The sequence below is a fragment of the Rhinolophus hipposideros genome, assembly GCF_964194185.1.
Source record: "Rhinolophus hipposideros genome assembly, chromosome: 18".
NCBI classification, from domain to species: Eukaryota; Metazoa; Chordata; class Mammalia; order Chiroptera; family Rhinolophidae; genus Rhinolophus; species Rhinolophus hipposideros.
The window spans coordinates 33,740,225-33,763,738 of record NC_138064.1 but is presented as its reverse complement, the minus strand read 5'-3'; the positions used below and the strand labels follow the sequence as shown (position 1 = coordinate 33,763,738).

Here is a 23,514-nt window from a genome sequence, read left to right as displayed (position 1 = left end):
CACTTTGGCTTTATCCCAAAAATTTTGATAAGTTATATTTTCATTCTCATTTGTGTCGATGTATCTTTTGATCTCTCCTTTTATTTCTTTGTTGACCTAATCATTCTTTAGTAGTACATTGTTTAATCTCTACATATTTGTGGTTTTTCCCGCTTTCTTTTTGCAGTTGATCTCCAATTTCAAAGCCTTGTGGTCAGAGAATATGCTTGATATGATTTCAGTCTTCTTAAATTTGCTGAGGCTAGTTTTGTGTCTCAACATATGGTCTATCCTTGAAAATGTTCCATGTGTACTAGAAAAGAATGTTCAAAAAATGTAAAATATTTCCCCCTTCCTGACTTTACTCTGCAGTGGTAAGTTTCTTATGTGTGCTACCAGACTTAAGCAAACATATCCACATATAGAATTTTTAGAGCAAAAAGCAGATCATCTAGTACATTGAGTTTTGCTGAAATAGTTTTTCAGCTTTACCAACATATGAACATTTTTCCCAAGTCAGAACAGAGGATCTACATATTTTAACCACTTACCTATTCACGAACATTTAATAATTTAGATATTTTTGCCATTAAAAACAAAGCTGAAGTGAATATTTGTTTCCCTACCTGTTACATACATATCTTTATCCAGTTGTATCGTTATTGTGATTAAAAACATAGATTCTGAAGCAAGACTGAATGGGTTCATATCTTGGCCCCACAACTTATTACGTGACCTGAACAGGTTACTTAATCTCTCTGTTGCTTCAGATTCATCTTCCTTAAAATGGAAAGAATAATGGTCCCTACTTCATAAGGTAATGATTCTTAAATGAGTTAATATATATAAATGCTTAGAACAATACCTGGCTTATTATAAGTGTTATCTAAATATCTGCTGTTCTGATCATCATTTATATGTACATTTTTAAAGTATATTCCCTATAAATTTGTAGAAATTGTTTCGATGGATCATGAGATATATACATTCGAAACTTTAATAGAAGCTGTTAAATTGTCCTAAAAGATAGTATCAATTTACTTTTCTTCCACTAGCATGTTAGAGAATTCTTTTCCTCACGTTCTTGCTAGCATTGGATATTATCAGTGTGGTGTTTTTTGTTTGAATTTTTGGGACAAATAAATGGCACCTGTTTGAATTTATTTTTTTGATTATTCTTTGAATTGACTGTTCATTTGTTTTTTTTTTCTATGGATCGTTTGTGTTTTCTTAATGCTTTCTAAGAGAACTTTGTGTATTTTTCCATATCCTAAGTTTTTTACTTTTAATGTATTTAGAGGTGTAAATTTTATTTTATTTTATGGCTTCTGAATTTGTGACGTGCTAATATTATAATCATATGCCCCTATATTTTGTCTTGTTTTGTTGTTTTGTTTTTCATCCATATTGGAGTTATCTTTGTCTACTATTTCATCATGTAAAAAGAAATACTTTCATAAATAAATACTAATACACAAATATTTATAGCAGCGCTATTCACAATAACCAAAAGTTAAAAACTACCCAAATGTCTATCAACAGATGATGGATAAACAAAATGTGAGGATAAACACAATGAAATATTACTCAGCCATAAAAAGTACTGAAGTACTAACATGTGCTACAAATATGGATCAATCTCAGAAACATTATTCTAAGTGAAAGAAGATAGGCACAAAAGGTCACATATTGAATAACTCCATTTATATGAAATGTCCAAATAGGTAAATGTCCAAATACATAGAAACAAATTACATTAGTGGTTGCCAGGGGCTGGAAGGAAGAAGGAAGAAGGAGTGACTAATTTATGGGTATGGGGTTTTCTTTCGGGATGATGAGAATGTTTTGGAACTAGATACAGGTAGTAGTTGTGCAACATTGTGAATATAGTAGAGGCCACTGAATTGTACACTTTAAAATGGTTAATTTTATGTGAGTTTTAGAACAATATTAAAATCAGTGCTTTTTTAAAACTCATTTTCTTACCTTCAAATTAAATTCTGACCAACTTTTGGATTATTCTGTCTGTGGTAGTAGTTTTGCATGGCCTGCTATGTGATTGTATTAAGCTACAGTTAGCTACTTTTTAAAATTTATATTCCCGAGGTGAGGTATTTATTTTAGTTAAGTTTTTGATTTCAGTTAATATTCTTGACAGTGTATATAATGTTATATCTGATAATTTTTCTTCAGACATTTTAACTTAGTCCTTTTCTCCAGGTGATTAAAGTCCACTTCTTCATTCCATCATTCAACAAAACACTGATTGACTGCTCTGCCAGACACTGATTTAGGAGCTTAGAGACACAGTGAAGAACAAAGATAAGCCCCTACCTTCTAGGTGCTTATATCCCTCTGTCTCCTGGAGAGAGAGACATGCAAATAAGTTTAAAAAATAAAGAACACAGTTTTCAAAGAATGGTAACTGCTATAAAGAAATAAAAACAAGTAATGTGTTAAGAATGATGGCTGTGAGCAGTGTGTTCAATTTATTGAAACCTTCAAAGAAAGAACAGAAAAACTAGTAGAGGATAGGCTCTGCGAAGTGGACTGGCCACGTGGAGGGAAACTGAGCAATGTGCTGCTATGAAAGCCATCTAAAGAACCCCTCCCCCTTCTGCACTCTCTCCCCAGCCTGTAACGTAGGAAAGCTCCAGCTCTTTTTCTGGTGGAGACCCATACACTGGGCTTTGCCTTAGCTGGCCACCCCAGTTAACATAAGGTTTAACCTCCTCTGGAGGAGCAGCTGCCTTCCTCTTAGATCAAAGTACTATCAGAGCAACCTAGGTCTTGATCTCCAGGCTAGAACCACTGAATAAGGAGAGGGGAAGCTGAAAGGAAGGATGATCTGAGAATCCAAAAGACCTTCTCTAGCTGTTCTTGTCCCTCCTCTCTCCCAGGCGAAGCTCAAGCATGGATCAGCTAATGCGAGATCCATATTAAGAGGGATTGAAAATATCCTCTCTTTTCCCTGAGAGTCTTTCTTCTAAAATTTTAGCAGTTACCAATATATTTGGGTAAATAAGTACTTGTTTTTTTCATTTTGTAATAGTGAACATGTTTTACCTATATAATTGGGGGAAAGCTATTTTCATTGTGGAAGTGGGGGGGAATAAGAACAGATACTTCTTTCATAACTCCTTTGTCATAGTCTTTTCTCCAACAGTTTTCTTTGAAAATTTTATCACTTTATACATGGTATCAAAGTGGTGCAGTTTGTATGTTGGGCTGTTTCTTTAGTGGTATTTTGATAACAGTAGCATGTGCTGATGCAAAAGAGGCACTTTCATTCTGGCTGTCTCTTTTTAAACCAGTTTCCTTTTTCTTTGTATCAGTGCTGACTGCTTTAAAGGTTATTGCTGCTTTGTATTTAGTCTGAAAATAGAAGCAGTTTATCTTTGCAACAGGAAGGAGAAAGGCACCTTCATTTTAGTCCTTCCTGCAGAGGAGAAGGCTAGTGCCCACTTGGGAATGAGCAGTGCATTGAAATGCTTTCCATGACCTAATTATAGTTCTATTGCAGAGATTCGGAGTGAATATGGTAACGGGTCCATGAAGGCAGTATGTCTTTCTTCTTCAAGAGCTTTATTTCTTCCAGTGTAACCTATTTACGTTTAAAATTGCATTAAAAAATTAATCTATGCAGATTATTTTGTATTATTCCTTTCTTAATGTATATGAAGTCAAATCTTATTTTGCTTAACATAAATGAGGTAGAATGATCTAATCTGAAAAAGGAACATTTGGGAAATACTGCTAGGAAATACACAGTTGCACCACTGGGAATATCAGGAAATATTCACTCTCATTCCTGATTCAGGAGAGATACCTGGAGTTTGAACTTGGAGCACAATTTTCTAGTTTGAACTTGGAGCACATTTTCTAGAAGCAATGTCATACATAGTATAACTATATACTATATGCATAGTATATAACTTCTACACTAGAGTGAGTATTACAAATTTAATCATGAAAGGACTTGTTAGTTTTTTTAAAGGGAAAGTGTGGTTCGTAAATGAGCTTAAAAGCAAACTGTACATGATGATTTGGGGGGTTTTTTAAACTACAGTTTGGATTAAGTTGCAGGTTTTTTTTTTTTCTTTTGTAGTTAATGGTATCCCTATATAGAATAGGTTAAATTTTCATTTCTTTTCCTAGTTAAGTTCATATGATACCTGTATATGTAGAGATTCATGGCAGTATAGCTGAATGTATACATAGGTGTGGTAGGCTGTTGATGCAATGTGATGTGAAATGTATTTAGTGTAAGTCTTCACCACCATTTTTCAAAGGAAGAACACTGCAGACTGATTGAATGTGTGCTCCACCAATGTTGAAAGCTCTTTAACATCCCCAGTGATTTTTCTTTTATTTTTAATTTTTTTTTGCAAAACATGTTTTTTATAAAAAGAAGCAGAATGAAAATTTAAAATGTTCATTACTACCACTTATAAATAATCCTTGTAACATTGTACAAGATTCCCTTCCATTTTTTATCACTGGGATGATGTATTTTTTTTCAATTTGTTGGGGTGACAATTGTTAGTAAAATTTACATAGATTTCAGGTGTACAATTCTGTATTACATCATCTATAAATCCCATTGTGTGTTCACCATCCGGAGTCAGTTCTTCCATCACCATATGTTTGATCCCCCTTACCCTCATCTCCCACCCGATGTATATTTTACATCTTGTTGGTTTTTTTCTTTCCTTAATACTTCTTGGTATTTAGAAACTCATCATGGAAATCATTTTGAATGACTGCTGACTGTTTTAATCTGTAGATGACCTATAACTTCCTTAATGTACATTTGGGTGACTTGTATTTTATCACTTTTATAATGAACATTGCAAGTTACCAATTTTGTCCACATTTATGATTATACCTTAGGATAGATTCCTACAAGTGAAATTACTGGGTCAAAGGATGAATGTTTTAAAGGCTTGTGATTCATGCTTAATTGTTAAACGATATACCGATTTTTATTTTTACCCACAGTATATCAGAGGGCCATCTCACTGCAACCGTACCAATATTGAGTGTTGTCTTCCTTTTTAACCTTGGCCACTTTGCTAGATATTAAAAATAATACAAATTTTATGTTTAAATCTTGGCAGATATTTATGCAGTCAAGTCTGTCAATCTTTTCTGCCAGTAATACTCTCCTTACTTATGTATATGGATTCCTGCCGGAAGACATCTAAAGATCAAGAAACTTATCAAGTCAACTGAGTAATTATCCCTGGTGAATAAGTCCCAGTCATATGGGATTAACTAAGAAATAATGAAATGGTTTCAATCATACAAAAAAAAAAAAAAAAGCAATAAGTAAAGATAATATCTAATTCTAAAACATCTGTAAATCAACTGCAGTGGATGAGGTTTGCTAACTGCCCACAGAGCACAGAGCTCTGGAGACTGTGACAGATACTACCAGTGGACATCTTCAGTGGTTGTTATTTTGATAAGTACTTGGTAATTTCTACTGATTTTTTTTTCTTTTTTAAATTTATCTTTTTTATTAATTTCAGGTGTACAAAGCAACATAATAGTTAGACATTTAAACCCACATAAAGTGATAACCCACCCCCCAAGCTATTACCCCTCTGACATCTATAGCTGTTACAAGACCATCGACTAACTTCCCCATGTTGTACGCTACATCCTGTGACTGTGTATACGTATATATTTAGTTATAGTTGACATTCAGTGTTATTCTACTTCAGCTCTTCAGGTGCATAGCACATTGGTCAGGCATCTACACAGTCTATGATGTGATCCCCCTGATAAGTCCAGTGCCCATATGGCACTTTACATGATCTTTACAACATTGTTGATTATATTCCCCAGGCTCTATAAACTATCCATTTGTATTATTGCCTTCACCTTTTTCACCCTGTCCCCAACCCCATTCCCATCTATCACCCTGATAGATCTAGTACCTATCTGGCACCAGACCTAGTTATTACAATATCATTGACTATATTCCTTATTCTATACCCTGCATCCCCATGACTACTGTATAACACCCAATTTGTACTTCTTAATCCCTTCCCCTTTCGCCCATCCTTAGCCCCCCTCCATCTTAAAGAAGTCCCTCTAAGATTCCTTGTAATACTGGTTCTTGGTGATGAACTCCTTCAGCGTTTTCTTGTCTGGGAAACTCCTTATCTGTCCTTCAGTACTAAATGACAGCCTTGCTGGGTAAAACAATCTTGGTTGTATGTCATTGCTTTTCCTCACTTGGAATATTTCCTGCCACTCCCTTCTTGCCTGAAAAGTTTCTGTTGATAAATCAGCTGACAGTCTCATGGGGGCTCCATTGTAGGTAACTAACTGCTTTTCTCTTGCTGCTTTTACGATTCTGTCTTTGTTTTTAACCTTTGGCATTTTAATTATGATGTGTCTTGGTGTTGGCCTCTTTGGGTTTATCTTGTTTGGGACTCTCTGTTTCCTGGGCTTGTATATCCATTTCCTTCACCGGGTTAGGGAAATTTTCTGTCATTATTTCTTCAAATAGGTTTTCAGTTCCTTGCTCTCTCTCTTCTCCTTATGGTACACCTATATTGCAATGTTGGTATGCTTGATATTGACCCGGAGACGCGCTAAAACACTCCTCAATATTTTGGATTTTTTCTTTTTGCTGTTTTGGTTGGGTGTTTTCTGCTACCTTATCTTCTAATGCTGGTTGGATCTTCTGCTTCATCTAATCTACGGTTGATTCCCTGTAATATATTCTTCGTTTCCATTATTGTAGCCTTTATTTCTGACTGGTTCTTTTTTATGGTTTCCATCTCCATTTTTATGCTTCCTGTCCCTCTGTTGTAGTTCTCCTTGAGATCATTGAGCATTCTCATAACCAGTGTTTGGAACTCTGCGTCTGATAGATTGCTTATCTCCATTTCGCTTCATTCTTTTTCTGGAGCTTTGTTCTGTTCTTTCATTTGGGACATATTGGTTCCCCATTTTAGCTGCCTCCCTGTGTTTGTTTCTATGTATTACGTAGAGCGGCTATGTCTTCCGGTCTTAGTAGAATGGCCTTATGTAGTAGGTATGCTGTGGGATTCAGTGGTGCAGTCTTTCTGGTCACCTGAGCCACACGCTCCAGGTGTGTCCCTTGTGTGGGTTGTGTATGCCTATCTCTTGTAGTTGAGCCTTGGTTGATAATTGCACATCAGTAGGAGGGACTGACCCTCAGGCTCACTGGTTGTGGAGCCTAAGGGTCACAAAGATTAAGGTGGAAGAGTTGTTGTGCAGGGGCTGATCCTATGGAGCAGGATCTGCCTCAGCAGGACTCTGGTGCCAGCCAATCCTCCCCTTGGGTGTGTCATACTTGGAAGTGGCCAAGTGATGCTCCAGCTCGTTTTGAAGCTGGCCATTGGGGGCGCCAGCCCCAGGACCACCTTGGAGGGAATTCCTTGTAGGTCTACTTCAGCCACAGCCCATGCCCCACCTGGGGCCACCCAGCGGGAGCCAGAAAGAAATCTGCAGATGGCTGCCGCCCTTGCCGTTCTTGGATGTGCCTTGAGAGGCCAAGCCTAGAACCAAGGCCAGCTGCTGCTAGTGCCAGACTTAGGGCTGCTCAGCCAGAGGTACCCGATATGCTCAAGCCAGATGCTGCTTGTCTGGGTTCCGCAAACCTTTGAGAGACCCTAGGAAAGTATGCAGCTTGAGCCAAGGCAGGCGATCTGCACGAAAAAGCCGCTGAAAACAGCCTGGGTGTGCCCGAAAGTTGGGTGGAGCCAGGTCTCAAATCGTCAGGGCATGGCGAACTAACAGCGGAGATTCATATGGCCACCTATGTTCGTGTTCGCGCGCCAGGAAGGGGGAGGGCTCAACAAAGAAACAATGGCCTCCACCAACTCCTCTATCCAGGAGAAAGCCACCTTTCCAGCTCCCCGTCCCAAGCCAGATAACTCAGTTCCCCACAATATGTCCCTGCCACTTTTCCAGCTGCTGCCCCAGCACTGGAGCACAGAGCGAGTGTTTCTGTTGGTGGGTAAGTCTGTGCGCAGTCCCTTTAGGAGGAGTGCCTGGGAGTGCAGCTGCACTCAGTCTCAGTCAGTCACAATCTCTGCTGGTTTTAACAAGCAAAGCTTATGGGGCCTTCTCTCCCCAGCACTGGAACTCTGGGCTGGGACCTCTCACTCCTCTGGGGGATGCTGGGGACTCCCACAGCCAAAATATTCCCCCCAATCTTTAATGGTCACATGGCAGGTGTGGGGCCAGCCTGTTGCGCATCTCTGACCTTCCTACCAATCTAAAGATGGCTTCTTCTGCAAGTCCTTGAGTTGAAAGACTTCATTTCAGCCTGATTTTAGGCAATTCTCAATAATGATTGTTGTGTAGATTAGTTGTAATTTTGATGTGGTTGTGAGAGAAGGTAAACACAGCATTTACCTACTGTGTCATCTTGTTTGTCTCAGTTTCTACTGATCTTTAAGCTGCGGCCTTTAGTTCTATGTGTACAGTAAGCTGGTTATATCTACTTAAAGGATTGAAATAGATAGATGTATCAATATTAATAGTGAAAATGCAGTACCGAATAAAAATAAAGAAAAACACATTGCCTAGTTATATATATACATGATTTTTTGCCGTAATAGTATGACAGCTGTAAATCAACTTCATGGTACCGATTGCCACAGGCAAGGATGAGGAAAATTAGGGAAATATAATGGGAAAACATGTCACAAATCATAAGGTTTTGCTTCTCGTTTCATTTTGTTTTAAAAAGGACTTGAAACAAGTAAGACAAAAATGTTATCAATAATTGTTTCTGAATAATGAGACACGTGATTTTATTCTTTATATGTTTTCTGTTAAAAGCCAAAAAAAAAAGATAAAGGATAACAAAAGAACAAAAAACCTGGATAACACATCACCTATATGAAGAAAACTAAGGAGCATTGATGCACACTTGAATAAATGTATTGAAATAATATCTTTATGAGTGAGAAGTTTGAATAGAATGGCATCATCACTTCTCTCCAAAGTAATTAATAGGTATTATATAATCCCACTAGCAGTCTAAATTGGATCTTAATAAAGTGCAAATGTTTGGTAGTTCAATGATTAAAACTGCCTAAATAAACACATATATCATACACAATTGATTTGCAAAAAGGCTGTATAAAAAAATACTTGCGAATTTTAATCATGATTATTGCTCAGTGGGATTATAGGGGTTTTTTTCCTAATACTTTTTCTGTGTTAAAAAATTTTCCAAACTGTAAATTAAGATGGTCTTGTCATAATAGTATAATACTTTTATTTTAAAATGAAATGGTGCATGAGCCCTGGTAGCCACTTTCCAGCTTGAAGAAAAAATACTTGTGAAAGAGTAGTTTGAAATCCATGCTAGTGCAGCATACAGAGCCTTTTGAACTTGAATAACCAAACTGAAACTGAAAGATTAAAATGATAATCACATAATATATTTGTTCATAGGCATTTAAACTTCCTAAGAGTATAATACCCAATTTAACTTTGTTTTTTTCTTTTCAAAGCCATATGAAGGATTAAGGCCTCAGGATCTTCGTAGATTGAAGGATATGCTTATTGTGGAAACTGCAGACATGCTTCAGGCTCCACTCTTTACTGCTGAAGCTTTACTTCGAGCTCATGGTAATAAAAGAAATGTCATGCTTGTGATAACATGGGTGCCTTTTGAAACTTCAGAGTTAGAAAATGGCTATTTTATTATTTTAATATAAAACAAAGTAGTTTGTTAAACAAGCCTAAGTTGGTTTTTGTGCAGTGGTTACTACAGTACTCAATATCATCATAACTTTGTGTATTTTGAAATATAAACTGGCTGTTAAATCATAAAGGAGAAATACAAAGTTTCTGTTTAAAAATCAAGATACTAAATCAATTTACAGATGTCTAATTTTGGAAATGTGTCTTAGTCAAGCAAGATTGAGAGTTATACCCCATAGTCCTAGACCTGGTTTTAACATTATTTTTACTGAAGTTAACCAAATACTTAACAATTGTGTTATTAGTATTGTCAGTTTATTTTATGTAAAAGCTGTGTCTCACCATGAAATGTACAAAGCGAAATTGTAGAGTCAACAAAAGAATATACTGTCCCTCTTAAGGTTCAGTTTTCAGTTTTTGTTCTGTTTGTTTTTGATTTTGTTTTGTTTTTCTTTGCTTTGTTTTGAGAACATTACTAACTTTACTTAGGAAAAGTACTCAGCTTGTTTTAAGTTCTCTGACTTAAGATAGCCATACTGTGAGTTGTCACATGCTGAGTTGGACATTGTCATTGCACTCTTGATATTTGATGTTTTGGCTGGTTTCAAAGACAAGTTTTCTCTCATTTAAAAATTATTTTTTAAAAAGAGAAAGGTAAATAGTTATTCTAATACAATTTGAGGCTTACCTGTCTATTTTAATTATAAATCTTTAGCTCATCTATACTAAAATAGAATGTCTGCTTCCACAATTTTTGATACAGTCCTTTGATCACCAGAAAATTTAAAACTTCATATTTCATTGTCTCTTGATCACCACTCTGAATAATTTGGTATATAACCCTCCAGAATTGGTACCTTCAATATTGATATTTCCCAAGGTTCTGTACTTTGGCACTCTTCCACTTTATATACTAGTGACTCTTAAATTTTAATGTTAATAAGAGTTTCCTGGGAAACGAACCAGAAATTCCTAGGACTACTTCCAGAGAGTCTGTCTAGATGAGGGTGAGGCAATAAAGTTTGTTGCAAACCAGCCTATTGAGTAGACCGCTTACTAAGAAACACTGCTGTATGCACGTTTATCTAATGAAAACAATGGTTTCAAACACCACCTGAACAATAAAGACTGTATCTACAACCTGACTTTAATAAAGTATTTGAGACTATATTTGTAAATGCCTATTTAACATTTTCTCCTCAATCTAACGATGCCGAGCCTGAACTCATCATTTCTCCCACTGTCTTGATACATGGGGCACCAACATTCATCTAATTACGCTGGCCAGAAACTTGGAAGTCATACTTGACTCCTCCATTTCTATCACATTTGACCACAGTCTCCTCATTTCTCTTCCTAATTATCTCTCATCTTTCCTTGCCCTCTCTAGCTGTTTACCATTCTGACTGCCACTGACTTAAATTCAGGCTGTCATTATTTTTCATCTAAACTGTAATCTCCTGAGTCCTGGTTTGTAGTGTTTCCATTTCTGTTTCATCCTATTAATTTTTCATATTATTCTGTTAGATTTTTTTTTAATGCAAATTCGATCATGTCACTTCCCTGCTGAAAAGCCCTTCACTGGCTCTCCACAGACTTAAAACCATCTAAACTCTCTAGTAGACTTTCGTGACCCAGGCTTCTGTACCTGGGCTGTCCACCTCCCCATTTCTTACCCTTTCTTGCTTGTCTTTTTTTTTTTTAAGCAGTATTGACATCTTTTTTTTTTTTAATTTATTAGTTTCAGGTGTACAAGACAAGGTAATACTTAGACGTTCATCTTTGTGAACCCTCCTCCCTTTGTCTTTAGAAATCACCTCTTCCAGGAAATCTTTTATGTTTATTTGGTCCTACATCTGCATTGAGACCCTTCCTGTCTATTCCCATTATATCCTATGCATGTCGTATATGAGTCATCCACTTAGAATACAATATTGTAATAATCTATTTGCTTTTCCTCTACATTAACCTGGGAACACTTACAGGGAAGCTTTTGTTGTTTTTTTGTTTGTTTGTTTTCACAATATCTGGCATACATTAAATCCTCAGAAAAAAGTTATAGAATGAATAGATAATGTACCTGAAATATTATTTATGTATTTTTTTGAAAATCTACCTTCGTACTATAAAATTACATTTATCCATTGGAATCTTTATAAACTTAAAATAAATCCTTTGGAAAAAATTTTAGACCTGAGTCAAAAATGAAATTTAGAAATTCAGACGAGCTTTTAAAATCATAAAATTTAAAGATAAAATATATTCTTTGCAGCCAATTATAATGCTTAATAGTATTATATAAAAACTTGTAAAGAAACCCAGAATGCCGTAAATTGTATTTCTTTAGAGAAAGCCTCACAGCACCAGAAGGTATATCCTATCTATTGCTTGAGATTTTAAATACAGAGAGTTCATTTCGATATAATATAGAGCTGGCAGAAAAGTGGAAGTTGTCCGTTAGTGGGGCACCATGACATGACAGCTGTATTAGTTAGTTTAGACTAACTGCTGAAAGAAAAGTGTAGATTGAAACAGAGTAAACATGTATTAATCATGTAATAGTCCAAAGTGTTCCTGTTTATGGTTAGGAGTGGGACAGGGGCTCTGCTCCACATGGTTATTCAAGGGTTTTGACTGAGACTCTGCCATCTTAAAGCGGTTTCTGAGGTTGCCCTGGGGATTACCTCCATTCCAGCCAATCAGTCAGAAAGTGGAAAGAGCATGGAGAGAAAAATGTGGGAAGTTTTTGAGCCAGGCCTGGACATGGCACATATCATCACTCCTGCAAATACTCCATTGGCCAGAATTCAGACACATAGCCACAGTTAACTGCAAGTAACAGCTGTACACTGCAGCATTTTTGTGTACTACAGCCATTTCTAACACAGGTATCTGCATTCAGCTAGAATATATAATGTGTCACAACTCTGAAGTTAAAATATTATGTAGGATCTAAGGTTAACTTTACCAGTAATTTTATTATAATTAAAAGGAACATTTTCGTCTCTATTTGTTTACACATTATATCAAGTATTATTAAATGATCAACTCCATTTTTTACTCTGTTGGTATTTTTTTGAGTTACTTCTTTCACATAATAGGGGTCAATTCTAATATCTAATTGAATTTTCATACTTGGCATCTGTCCTAACTTTTTTGATAGCTTACTTAAGAGGTCTATAATTCATTCCCCTATTAAGGCATAAAATAGAGGCTAATGCAGGTTTTTCAAACGACATCTCTTCTATATTGTTTGCATGATATCAGTGACATTTCATAATTAAATAAGCTTTACCGAGATAAATGATGTTAGTGAATCACACAGACAGTGCACAGAGCTACAATTTACACTAATTGCTCTCAAAACCAGGACAGACTCTGTTTCAGAGCTATTTAACTGAACCATTTGGAAGGTTTATAGATTGTATCCTTGGTAACATTCATTCAACTTTACACAAGAAAATAGATTTGAGTATTATATTATGTATTGTCAAATTTAGTCCCAAAGTAATGAAGTTGATGTTGATTAAGCAGAAGACATAATTGTTTGGCAGTATTTACTAAATAGTAATTGAATTTTAAGGGAGGACTCTGTAAGAATACAAAGGTCATTCTCTGAGTATTTCCTCAGTAATAAAAGTAACTTATATAATTGAATACCTAATGAGAAAATAAATAAAATTTACAAAATATGAGACCAAAGCTAATTTGTCTTGTGCTTAGAGTAAATTTGTATTGAAGTATTTTTTTAAGCTCCTTTGGAGGCTCATCGTCTTCTATAGGTAATTAAACATTGGTGGTCCACATCTTCTCTTCCTAGGAAATGATATCTTATCCCAAGACTTCTTCTGGACTAGCCCTCTTTTTCTGTGCTCCATACCCTTATGTATAACTGCTTATTTGAAAGCACCTCTAAGGACATCTCAAAATCACCTTAAGCTCATCATGTCTAAAACTAAAATCAGCTCTCCAACGTATACCTGATTCTCTAGTATTCCCCAGTTACCTAAATAGCAGCAGGGTAACCTGGGACACCAACTTTGACATTTCGTCTCCTTCAGACCCCATATTCTATTGTCACCAAGTGGTCGATTTAACCTCCCAAATTGTAAACTTCTCTCTTTCTCTTCATCTCCACTACAACCAAGCACCTAGCCCTAGCTGCCGTCATCTCTCACTTATACTACCCAGTAGCCTCCTCTGGTCAGCCTTGCCCTCCAACTCTTGCCCTAACCAATTTCTTCATTTGTTTATTTGTTTTTCCATACTGTAGTGAGATTGATCTTTTCAAATGTAACCCCACGCCCAACTTTTCACTGACTGCCTGTTACTCCTCAGCTAATGATAGAAGTGTTACTAAATAAAGTCCTGCATGGCCGAGCCCCTATTTCTTCAGCCTCATCTCACACAGTGCTTCCCCTCTAGTCACCATTCTCCAGCTACACTGGCCTTTCCACTTTCACAAGGTTGCCACCTTCCCTCCTGCCACAGGCCTTTGAATACGCTGTGTACCGTCTGTCGAGAATGTTTTCTCCTCTCCTTTTTACCTGGTTCAGTCCTGCTCACCCTTCAAATGGACGCTCCAGGCCATTTAACCAGTCTCCTTCTCTGACCTCCCTGACTGGGATTCTCTGCCTCTTCTTCACGTTGCTTCTGACATTGATGATTTTTTAAAATGTATTGGTTTTACCTACTGTCTTTCTCCTTATTAGACCATAAGTTCCATGAAGGCAGGAGCTGTGCCTGGTTTTTTCTCCCGTTGTTTCCCTACTGCCTGACATAGTGCATGGCACGTAAAAGGCATTCAGAATTATTTGCTAAATGAATGGTGATAGAATCCAAGCACAAATTAGGCTGAAAAATATTTGTAGTTGATAAGACTAAATGTAGCATGTTTAATCTGATTATGTGAATTATAGCAGTTCTTTTTTTCCTTTTTGAGAAAGTGACATAATGGAGACTGTTGAAAAACAATTCTACTTTTCTAAGAAAAGTAATTTTACCTTTTAAAGTAAATAGTGACCTATCAAAGCAGTGAGGTCCATTTAGCAATATTTCCTGCACTGGACTCCTCATAGGCGTTTTTTTTTTTCAGTTTTTGGATATTTCTTCCTCTTTGTAATCTGATCCCTATTTCTAATCTTATTTTCCATCTGCCCAAACTACCACATGCTATACTGTAACTTTAGAGAACTGCTCCTGTCTCTCCTGTCTCCATTATACTTCTGTGCCTTTGCACATATGGTTTACACAGCTGGAAATAACACTCCTTCTGTCTTCGTTGGGTGTCTGAGTAGTAATTATCCTGTTACATCACCAAATACATTGACTTAATGTGACTGAAAAAGTTTTGTAGTAAATTTCCACAGCTATTTGTATTTGAGCTGTAAAATTGTATAGAATTAGTCTACACTGAATCATTAACTGTTCTGTTCTGGACCCGATCCTCTAGTGGCAAGAACACAGGCTTTGGAATTTCTGAAATTGGTTTCAAATCCCTCACTACCTGTCTGAGGCTGGGCAGGTTATATAACTTCCCTATGTCTTGGTTTCTTCACCTAAATAATGATTGAAAAGTTTTTTGGGAAGAATAAATGAAATACTATGTGTAAAACACCTAGCAAAATAATTGGTTATACATATTTATTGTTTTAAAGGGTTAGGTTTTTATCATTCTGGACTTTATAATAACATGCTTCACTTGGCTATTTTAAAAATATTAGTTAGAAGTAATAGAAGATCATCTTTTTTAGTTGAACCATAGTGGAGCTCACTTAATACAGAATTTATACATAATTCACTAAAGCTATATAACCATAATCCCTTCAGAAGTTCCTTTTGCTTTAAAGGTGTTTATCAAATGAGTTTTAGAACTTGCTGGACATTTTGATTTGTTTATAATGAGCCATGTAATCGTTTTACAACTTGACAGCAGTGAGGCCAATTGCAAACTTACATATTTTTTGAAAGAGTAAAGAATAAAACAGCTAAATGAAACTATGCCAACAAATATTTAGTAAATTCTGAAAGTGATGAGCCACTTCCTTTGTTTATTAGTAGAAATGACTGGAAATTTGGACCATATTGTTAGATTTGGACCATATGGTTAGATATAGACATGGTTGTAAGCCATGGTATATTATAAAAGTTTGAATTCTGTTTAAAAACATTAATAGCTATAACATACCAGAATATTAATTTGCAATTATTGCTTTGATATAAAATAATTTTTCTTTCTTCGATGATGTAGACCTCTTTATCTTCACTTTCTTTTGTGAAGAAATATGGTGTTTTAAAAAGCCATATTTTCTGCTTTTTGAGAGATATCTATTCCATTTTTCTTAAAGACTGGGACAGGGAGAAATTACTTGAAGCTTGGATGTCCAACCCAGAGAACTGCTGCCAACGTTCAGGTGTTCAAATGCCAACTCCACCACCAAGTGGTTATAATGCCTGGGACACGCTCCCTTCTCCGAGAACTCCAAGGACTACACGCTCTTCTGTCACCTCTCCAGATGAAATAAGTTTATCTCCTGGGGATTTGGACACCAGTTTGGTATGGTTTGGTATTCACTATACTTTCATAGTTTTGTACTTAACTTTTTAATTATTTAATATTGTTTCATGGAACCTGTAGTCATATTCTTAGATTCAATTACAAGAATATTGCTTTGAAATGGGCAATTTGATCTTGACCTGAATAGATTATAACGATTTGTTTTTGTACTTCCTTTTCCAAATGCATAGTTGCTGATTAATTTAATACATAAATTTGGAATTTAAGAGTTTGACTTTTTATAATTACTATGCTAGTATTTTTACCTTAATCTGAAGAAATGCATATGTTGTCCTCTCTCCAAAGTATGAGTTTGATTAAATCATTGCTCTTCATCTCCAGTGTGACATTTGTATGTGTACTATTTCTGTATTTGAAGACCCGGTGGATATGCCCTGTGGACATGACTTCTGTAGAGGATGTTGGGAGTCGTGAGTATATATGCAGCTTAGTATTTCTTACTGCATGACAGCACTCTGATTTGGTAATAAAATTGTTTGCTTTCAATATTTAATGGTATGGATTACTATATTGATTTCAGAATTATACTGAAATGTATTACACTTTAGTCCTCAGGAAGAATTTTATTTTTCGTATTTTAACATTTTCCCATCTATTAACTTAGTAAAATTATTTAATTTAACATTTAGTGGTATTTAGCTTAATGTAAGGTACTTTAGGGAACAAAGTAGGTATATGTAAATACATTTTCTTAATTTACATCTCATGTAAATTTCAAGCCTACACCTAAATATCAACAATCAGTTTCTTATATCCCAAGGATTTTTAAGCATCTGTTTTTATGCCTTGTCTGAATTTTTTGTGACAAGCAAATAGCCTTGAAAATCTGTAAGAAGAACATGGGTGTTTAAAATGCCTTTTTAATGAATTCAGTTAAATGTCTCTGCTAGGCATGGTTGAGTATGTATTACAAGTGGAAACTTTATTTTGCTTCTCATATTTATCTTTATTCTCCTTACCATTATCTTTCCAAGACTTATATTTTCTTACCATCCATTAGCTTTGCTCTAATGTTATACTTCTCAAGGGAGGTTTATAAACAAAATGAAGTTGATCAATAAATGAACAATAAATGCAATATCATGTGTTCTCTGGAGACACATAAATTTGCTGATTGATGACCTAAGCGAAGCATGTCATTGCTATTTAAGGAAATATTAAAAATCAGTAGTTTTCAAGCTGTTCTGTTTCATGGAGTGCTGGGTACAAGAGTAGGGTGCTGGAGAACAAACACTGCGTTGGGTGAGAGAGCAAGAATACGAGCACATTTTCTGTTGTATTTTTAAACAACGTTGTTGGGGTCTAATTGACATACAATAAACCACATTTTTAAAATAAATGATTTGATAAACTTGGACTTTTGTATACCATACCACAAGCAACATAATGAATATATCCATCATCCCCAAAAGTTTCCTAATTTCTCCTTGAAATCCCACCTGCCCTTCTCTTTCTGCCTCGCTTGTATCCCTCCCCACCACCTGTTCCCTCCAATCTGTAGACAACCACTGATCTTCTTTCTGTCACTCTGGTTTCATTCTGAATACATTTTCTTTATCTATTTTCCAAATCAGGGTAGGAGGCAAAATTTCATTTAGAAAAGAAAAAATACCGCTCTAAAAAAAATAAGAATAAATAAGAATATCTAGCTGAGATATTCTTATTTGGCTGAGAAATTCTTATCTGGCTAAGAAAACAGAGATTAAGACTCCACTCAGAGTCTAATTAGTAGGATCAAATCAGTATAGTTGACGCTGGAAAACTGATTGGCAAGGGCCAGAGCTGACAACCCAAAGCAAACTTTGACTTAGTTCTGGATGCAGAAAATCTTCCACAGGTACTTTCTTTAGCTTAAAATTGGTAACTGTATTGTATTTGGAAGTATTATCGGGGTTCTACCAAGTTTGCGACTGTTGACCTTACTTTCTATGTGAAAACTGAACCACCACCACTACCCGCCCACCCAGCCACCCCCAACCCCACCCCCAGGACTTACTAAAAATTTTTTGAACTTCCTTGACCTTCCTCACCTAACTCCTATCACAGGAACCATTTCTCATACTCATCACAGAGTAGCCTTCAGAAGTTTATGGTAAGATTTAAATTTGAAAGATCTAATTATTGTTTTCCATGGTACCTTATCAGCCTGCCTAAGATTCTCCTCCCTACTCCTGCCTGCTAGTTCTTGCCAAATCAAATACCAGTAAAACAAGTGTTAGTTTGGGTGATTCATATGTTGATAAAGCCATTTTTAGATCAATTACAGTCTTTTCATATTTTATAGGCACATATTAAAGAAACTTATCTTTCTAAGAAGCAAGGGAGAATTTTTTAAAGGACCTTAGATAATTTGAAAACATCTCAATTTATTTTATGCTTCCCTACCCCCTTATCGCATCAGTCCAGCCAGATGCTTTGAAGCATCTATGCCAAGAGGGAAATTAAATGAAAGGGAAGTTACTATTTTTTACCCAGCCTAGAATATCCTTCCTGCTACTTATTAGTTGTTGAATTAGTTAAGTGATAACCTCCCTGCTTCAATTTTTTAATTTATATAATTTTGATAATACTAAATACTTCATAGTATTATTGTCAGTTTATTGTTAAATGGCTTAATATATGTAAAATGCTTAGAACAAGGCCTGGCACATACTCGTAGTAACCACTCAATGAATGTTAATTGTTATCATCTTCCTAAGCATGGAAATAAGCAGAGAGAACCTATCTGTCATATAATCTATGAAGTTGACCTACAAGATAAAAGTATGAATAAAGTTTGCCCCAGATTTCTTTTACTAACACTCATCAACTCCATGTTCTGTGTATAAATTTAGTGGGAAATTGTTTCTTGATAAGGATTAATAGCATGGCTCACAGAGAAATGACCCTACCTTCAATGAGGTCTTCTGAGTTCTGTTATTTAATTCCCCAGAGATAACTAATCCTTCTCTGATGTATTTAGAATACATAAAATTTAAAACATCTTCATATACGAGGTGTCCCAAAAAATGTATAGATGTGTAGATGGAAAAAAGAGAAGTATATTAATAGTCTATTGAGATAAGTGTGGATATTCTTTGATATACATCAAAATTCAACAGTGGTAGTTTCTTTTTTTTTTTTTTCCAAGTCAAGTTGTTGTCCTTTCAGGATTAGTTGTGGAGGGTGCCATTCAGCTTCAAGTTGTTGTCCTTTCAATCTTAGTTGTGGAGGACGCAGCTCAGCTCCAGGTCCAGTTGTCATTGCTAGTTGCAGGGTGTGCAGCCCACCATCCCTTGTGGGAGTCAAACCGGCAACCTTGTGGTTGAGAGGATGCGCTGCAACCAACTGAGCCATCCGGCAGCTTAGCGGCAGCTCAGCTCAAGGTTCCGTGTTCAATCTTAATTGCAGGGGCACTGCCCACCATCCCTTGTGGGACTCGAGGAATTGAACTGGCAACCTTGTGGTTGAGAGCCCACATGGTTTGATTCCATGTGGGAATCGAACCAGGAGCATGGAGCTCTAACCGCCTGAGCCACAGGGCCAGCCCGGTAGTGTCTTAATGGTTAGTTGCAGTGTATATTCTGAAACCATATTAATAGATTTTTTTGTACTCTTATATTAAAATGCATTGGTCTATCTTGTACTTTTAATAGCTGTTTTACTAATGCGTGATTTTGTAACATCATTTGGAAAATATTGGTTCACTGGGTTATTCAGATCTTCTAATGTTAACATATTTCCCTATACATAAATATAGTTAAAAAAAAATCAAATCACATTAGTTAATATCACTACCAATCTCATTAGAAAAGTGTCAGTATTGGGAAGTTGTCAAGCTCACAATAGCAGATAAAAATTTTTCAAAATTCTAATTTTTATCTGAAGGCTTGAACTTTATCATTGGCAACAAATACCATCAACTTTTTTTCCTTGACATGACAAGTATATGTAATTCATTTAAAAAAAAAAGTCTACCATGTACCTAAATCTGAATAATTATTGTTTGTAGTCTCTCTTTCAAATAAAAATAGCGTTCCATGATAAAAGTGGGTAGATCTGTTTGTAACTTGAACAATTTCCTAAGTGCTTTCCTTGAGATGACCATCATGCTTTGCTATGCAGCAGAAGTTCATCATGCTTATTACTTCCATTTCTTTGCACAGAATGCCTAAAATAGGTGTGTTCATGAGCTAAGATTTAATAAAATTAAATGGTAAAATTTATTCGTTGTTAATAATCATCTTTGTTACTCCATCAAGGACATTCTTAAATGAAACTGATTGTTGTTGTTTTTGAAATTAGAAAATAATTTGAACTTTAATAGTGATGAAAATCCAATACATTAAAGCATTTGAAATACAAATAAAATAGTCTTGAGAACAGAATTTACAATAATAAATGCATATACTCAAGCTGAAAATCAATGATCTAAGCATTTCAAGAAACAAGAAAATGAAGAGTAAATTAAAATAAGATAAAGTAAAAGGAAGAAAATGACAATAGCAAATCTGGCTTTTTTTCCCTTAACTGTAAGTATAGAGCAGTGAAGAGTACAGAGTTTACTGGTATAGTTCTAGTGCCACTGCCATGATTCATGCTAAGGCACCAGCAGTTTTAACCAAAAAGCAAACAAAGTCTTACTACCATTTTGAAAGTGGTTCTGAGCTCATAAAGCCCCTGGAAAGTCTCAGAATACTCACAGATCCACAGATCACACTCAGTACTGCTGCTGTGTAGCATTTTCCTTGAATGCTTTGTCCATCCTTACCTCTGCCAAATTGTTTTTCCTGACACAAATGGTTTTTCCTGTATTATTTGAGTAATACAAATAATTTTTAACTAGTAACTAAGGTGCAGAATACCCTTCTTTTGGAATTCATCAGAGTTTTGTAGAGTCTGTGTGGCTTTAAATCGTATTGAAAATAGAGGGGAAGATTTTAAACATGTTGAATTTAAAATGCCTGTGGGACATTTAAACCATCATGCTTTGCTATTTAAACAAAAATATTGTGTGTATAATCAAGATCGATAGCTAAGGGGGGTGTTCTGGGCTTTATATTTCAGAGTCATTAGCATATAGGTGGTAGTTTATGTTAGAGGTATTTAGATTACCCAGGAAGATTGTATGGAATGGGAAGGGAAGAGTTGTGGCATGAAAACACTAGGGAACAGTAATATACCAGTGATCAGGAGAGTAAAAGGCAGTACTAAAAAAGATGGACAAGGAACAACTGGAGGTAAGAGAATACCAGGGGAAAAAATAAAAATGTCCTGGGAGCCAGAGAGGAGAGAATCTGAAAGAAGTAGCTGTTCAGCAGTGTCCAATGCTCTAGAAAAGTCAAAGCAAATAAAAACTGAGAAGTTTTGACTAGTTTGGGCTCATGGGCAGTCTTAATGTCCTTGCTGAGAGCAGCCATTCAGTGAGGAGGTGATAAAAGCCAGAATGTTGCAGGTTCAGAAGTGAATGGTATAGATGTGAAGAAACAATGACAAATCATCATTAACTATTTAGCCAGGAAACTTTAGGAAGGAAAGGAAACTGAAACTAAAAAGGGTCATTTGGTTGAAAAAAGGTTTTCAGGATAGGAAAAACTTGAGTGTGTTTATTGTGCCAAGGATAAGATCCATGACAGACAGACAGACAGATAGATAAGGTGAGAAGACAAAGGTAGCTAAGAAATGGCTAGGTTGGAGGTGTGGTAGGGAGGGTACTAAGAGTGGACTGTTTTCTCTGAATTGCCAAGATGAGACTGTGGAGGAAGAAGGAGAAGGAGCTGAGGGAGCAGAGGTGATAAGGTCTCAATAAGATGGATTTTTTTTTTTAAGTGCAGTGGAATTAAGAGACTGAAGAAATAAGATACTGTAGGCGGTGGAATAATCAAGCTGCTGTTGATGGTGATGAGTAGAGAATGGTGATTTAATTGCCTTGTTTTCCATTTATTTTCTCTAGGGTTTTTTTTTCTATAGGGATTATTAATAATAATAACAAAAAAACCTTTGCTAACATTTATAAATTCTTATTCTATGCGAGGCACCATGCAGATATTTCACATATATCATATAATCTGTGTATCAACCCCAAAAAGTACTTATTACTGTCTCCATTTTACCGATAGTGAAACTGAGGTGCAGAACAGTTAAAATAAAATTTTTTAAAGATCATATAACTTACTAGTGGGAGTCCTGGAATTCTCTCAGTCAAAATCCTGTTCTTAACCACTTAATTCACCTTGGGCTAGATTCCTGCCACTTTCTAGGATGGCTTTTCCCCACTGCCTCAACTAGTATGCCTAGAATAGGACATGAAACTCATATTAGTATTCACCTAAATGAAATATAAGCAGAAATCCTTTTGCTCAAAGATTTGTGCTCCCGTATTTTGACATGTATAAAGCCCCAATTTTTTTGCCTAAATTTGTGAGGGAAAAATTAGGATGTGCATTATATATGGGTAGTAGTAATTTCGTATCTATATAAATGTTTTCAATTCTTTCATTTATGATTATGAGTTAAAAGTATAACTCTAGAAACCAATAACGATATCCTATGCAAAATAATACCCTGGAATACAATAATCGGTTTTGTTGACCTTATGACAAACTTGTAACAACAAAGAGTTCTTGGGCTTCTATGATATGTAAATATCGTAAATTTGTTACCAGTATATAAAATTTCTTATACCTTGTGTCTATTCTTGTGTTTTGTAATTATTTGTTACATAAAATTTCTTGTACCATAATATGTTAAAGAATAAATGCTGAAATTCCTTTGTGATGCAAAAAACAAGTACCTAAATATAAACAAATAAAAATTTGAATTAAAAAAATTAAAACAAAAGATGTATTCCCCTGAAAGTTTGGGGCAAAAACGTGGGTGCATTATATCGGGGAGCGCATTATACACAGCAAAATATGGTATATTCCAATGCTACCCCAAAATCTCTTGAATTATCCATGATTTAATTCTGTACAGTCGCGCTCCTTTATTTAAAGGTAGAGAATACTGAGCATTGAACCTTTCTAAATTTTTAATGTTATTTAAATGTTTCCGAATTTTTAATGTTAAAAATACATTGTTTCAAATTTTTAGAGAGGGTGAAGCAAAACAGAAACATGTAAAGATATATAAAACATAAATACCGGGATACCAAAAAAATGTATATACATGACTTGTATTCATCTTTTGTTATCAGTATATATTATTACAATTGTAATACAGTTTTTTCCTTTCTTAAAATATGTATACATTTTTTTGGCACTCTATATATGTGT

General features: G+C 35.5%; 1 protein-coding gene across 6 annotated transcripts in view; it reads left to right on the top strand.

Moving 5' to 3' along the window:
- ANKIB1 (ankyrin repeat and IBR domain containing 1) overlaps nt 1–23,514 on the top strand; it is a 117,630-nt gene that overhangs the window by 59,141 nt on the left and 34,975 nt on the right. For all 6 annotated transcript variants that reach the window (XM_081079288.1, XM_081079286.1, XM_081079287.1 and 3 more), the window contains exons 5-7: nt 9,492–9,609; nt 16,032–16,240; nt 16,583–16,671. In XM_081079288.1, coding sequence (XP_080935414.1) covers nt 9,492–9,609; nt 16,032–16,240; nt 16,583–16,671 — 416 coding nt within the window. The remainder of the gene's footprint in view (nt 1–9,491; nt 9,610–16,031; nt 16,241–16,582; nt 16,672–23,514) is intronic.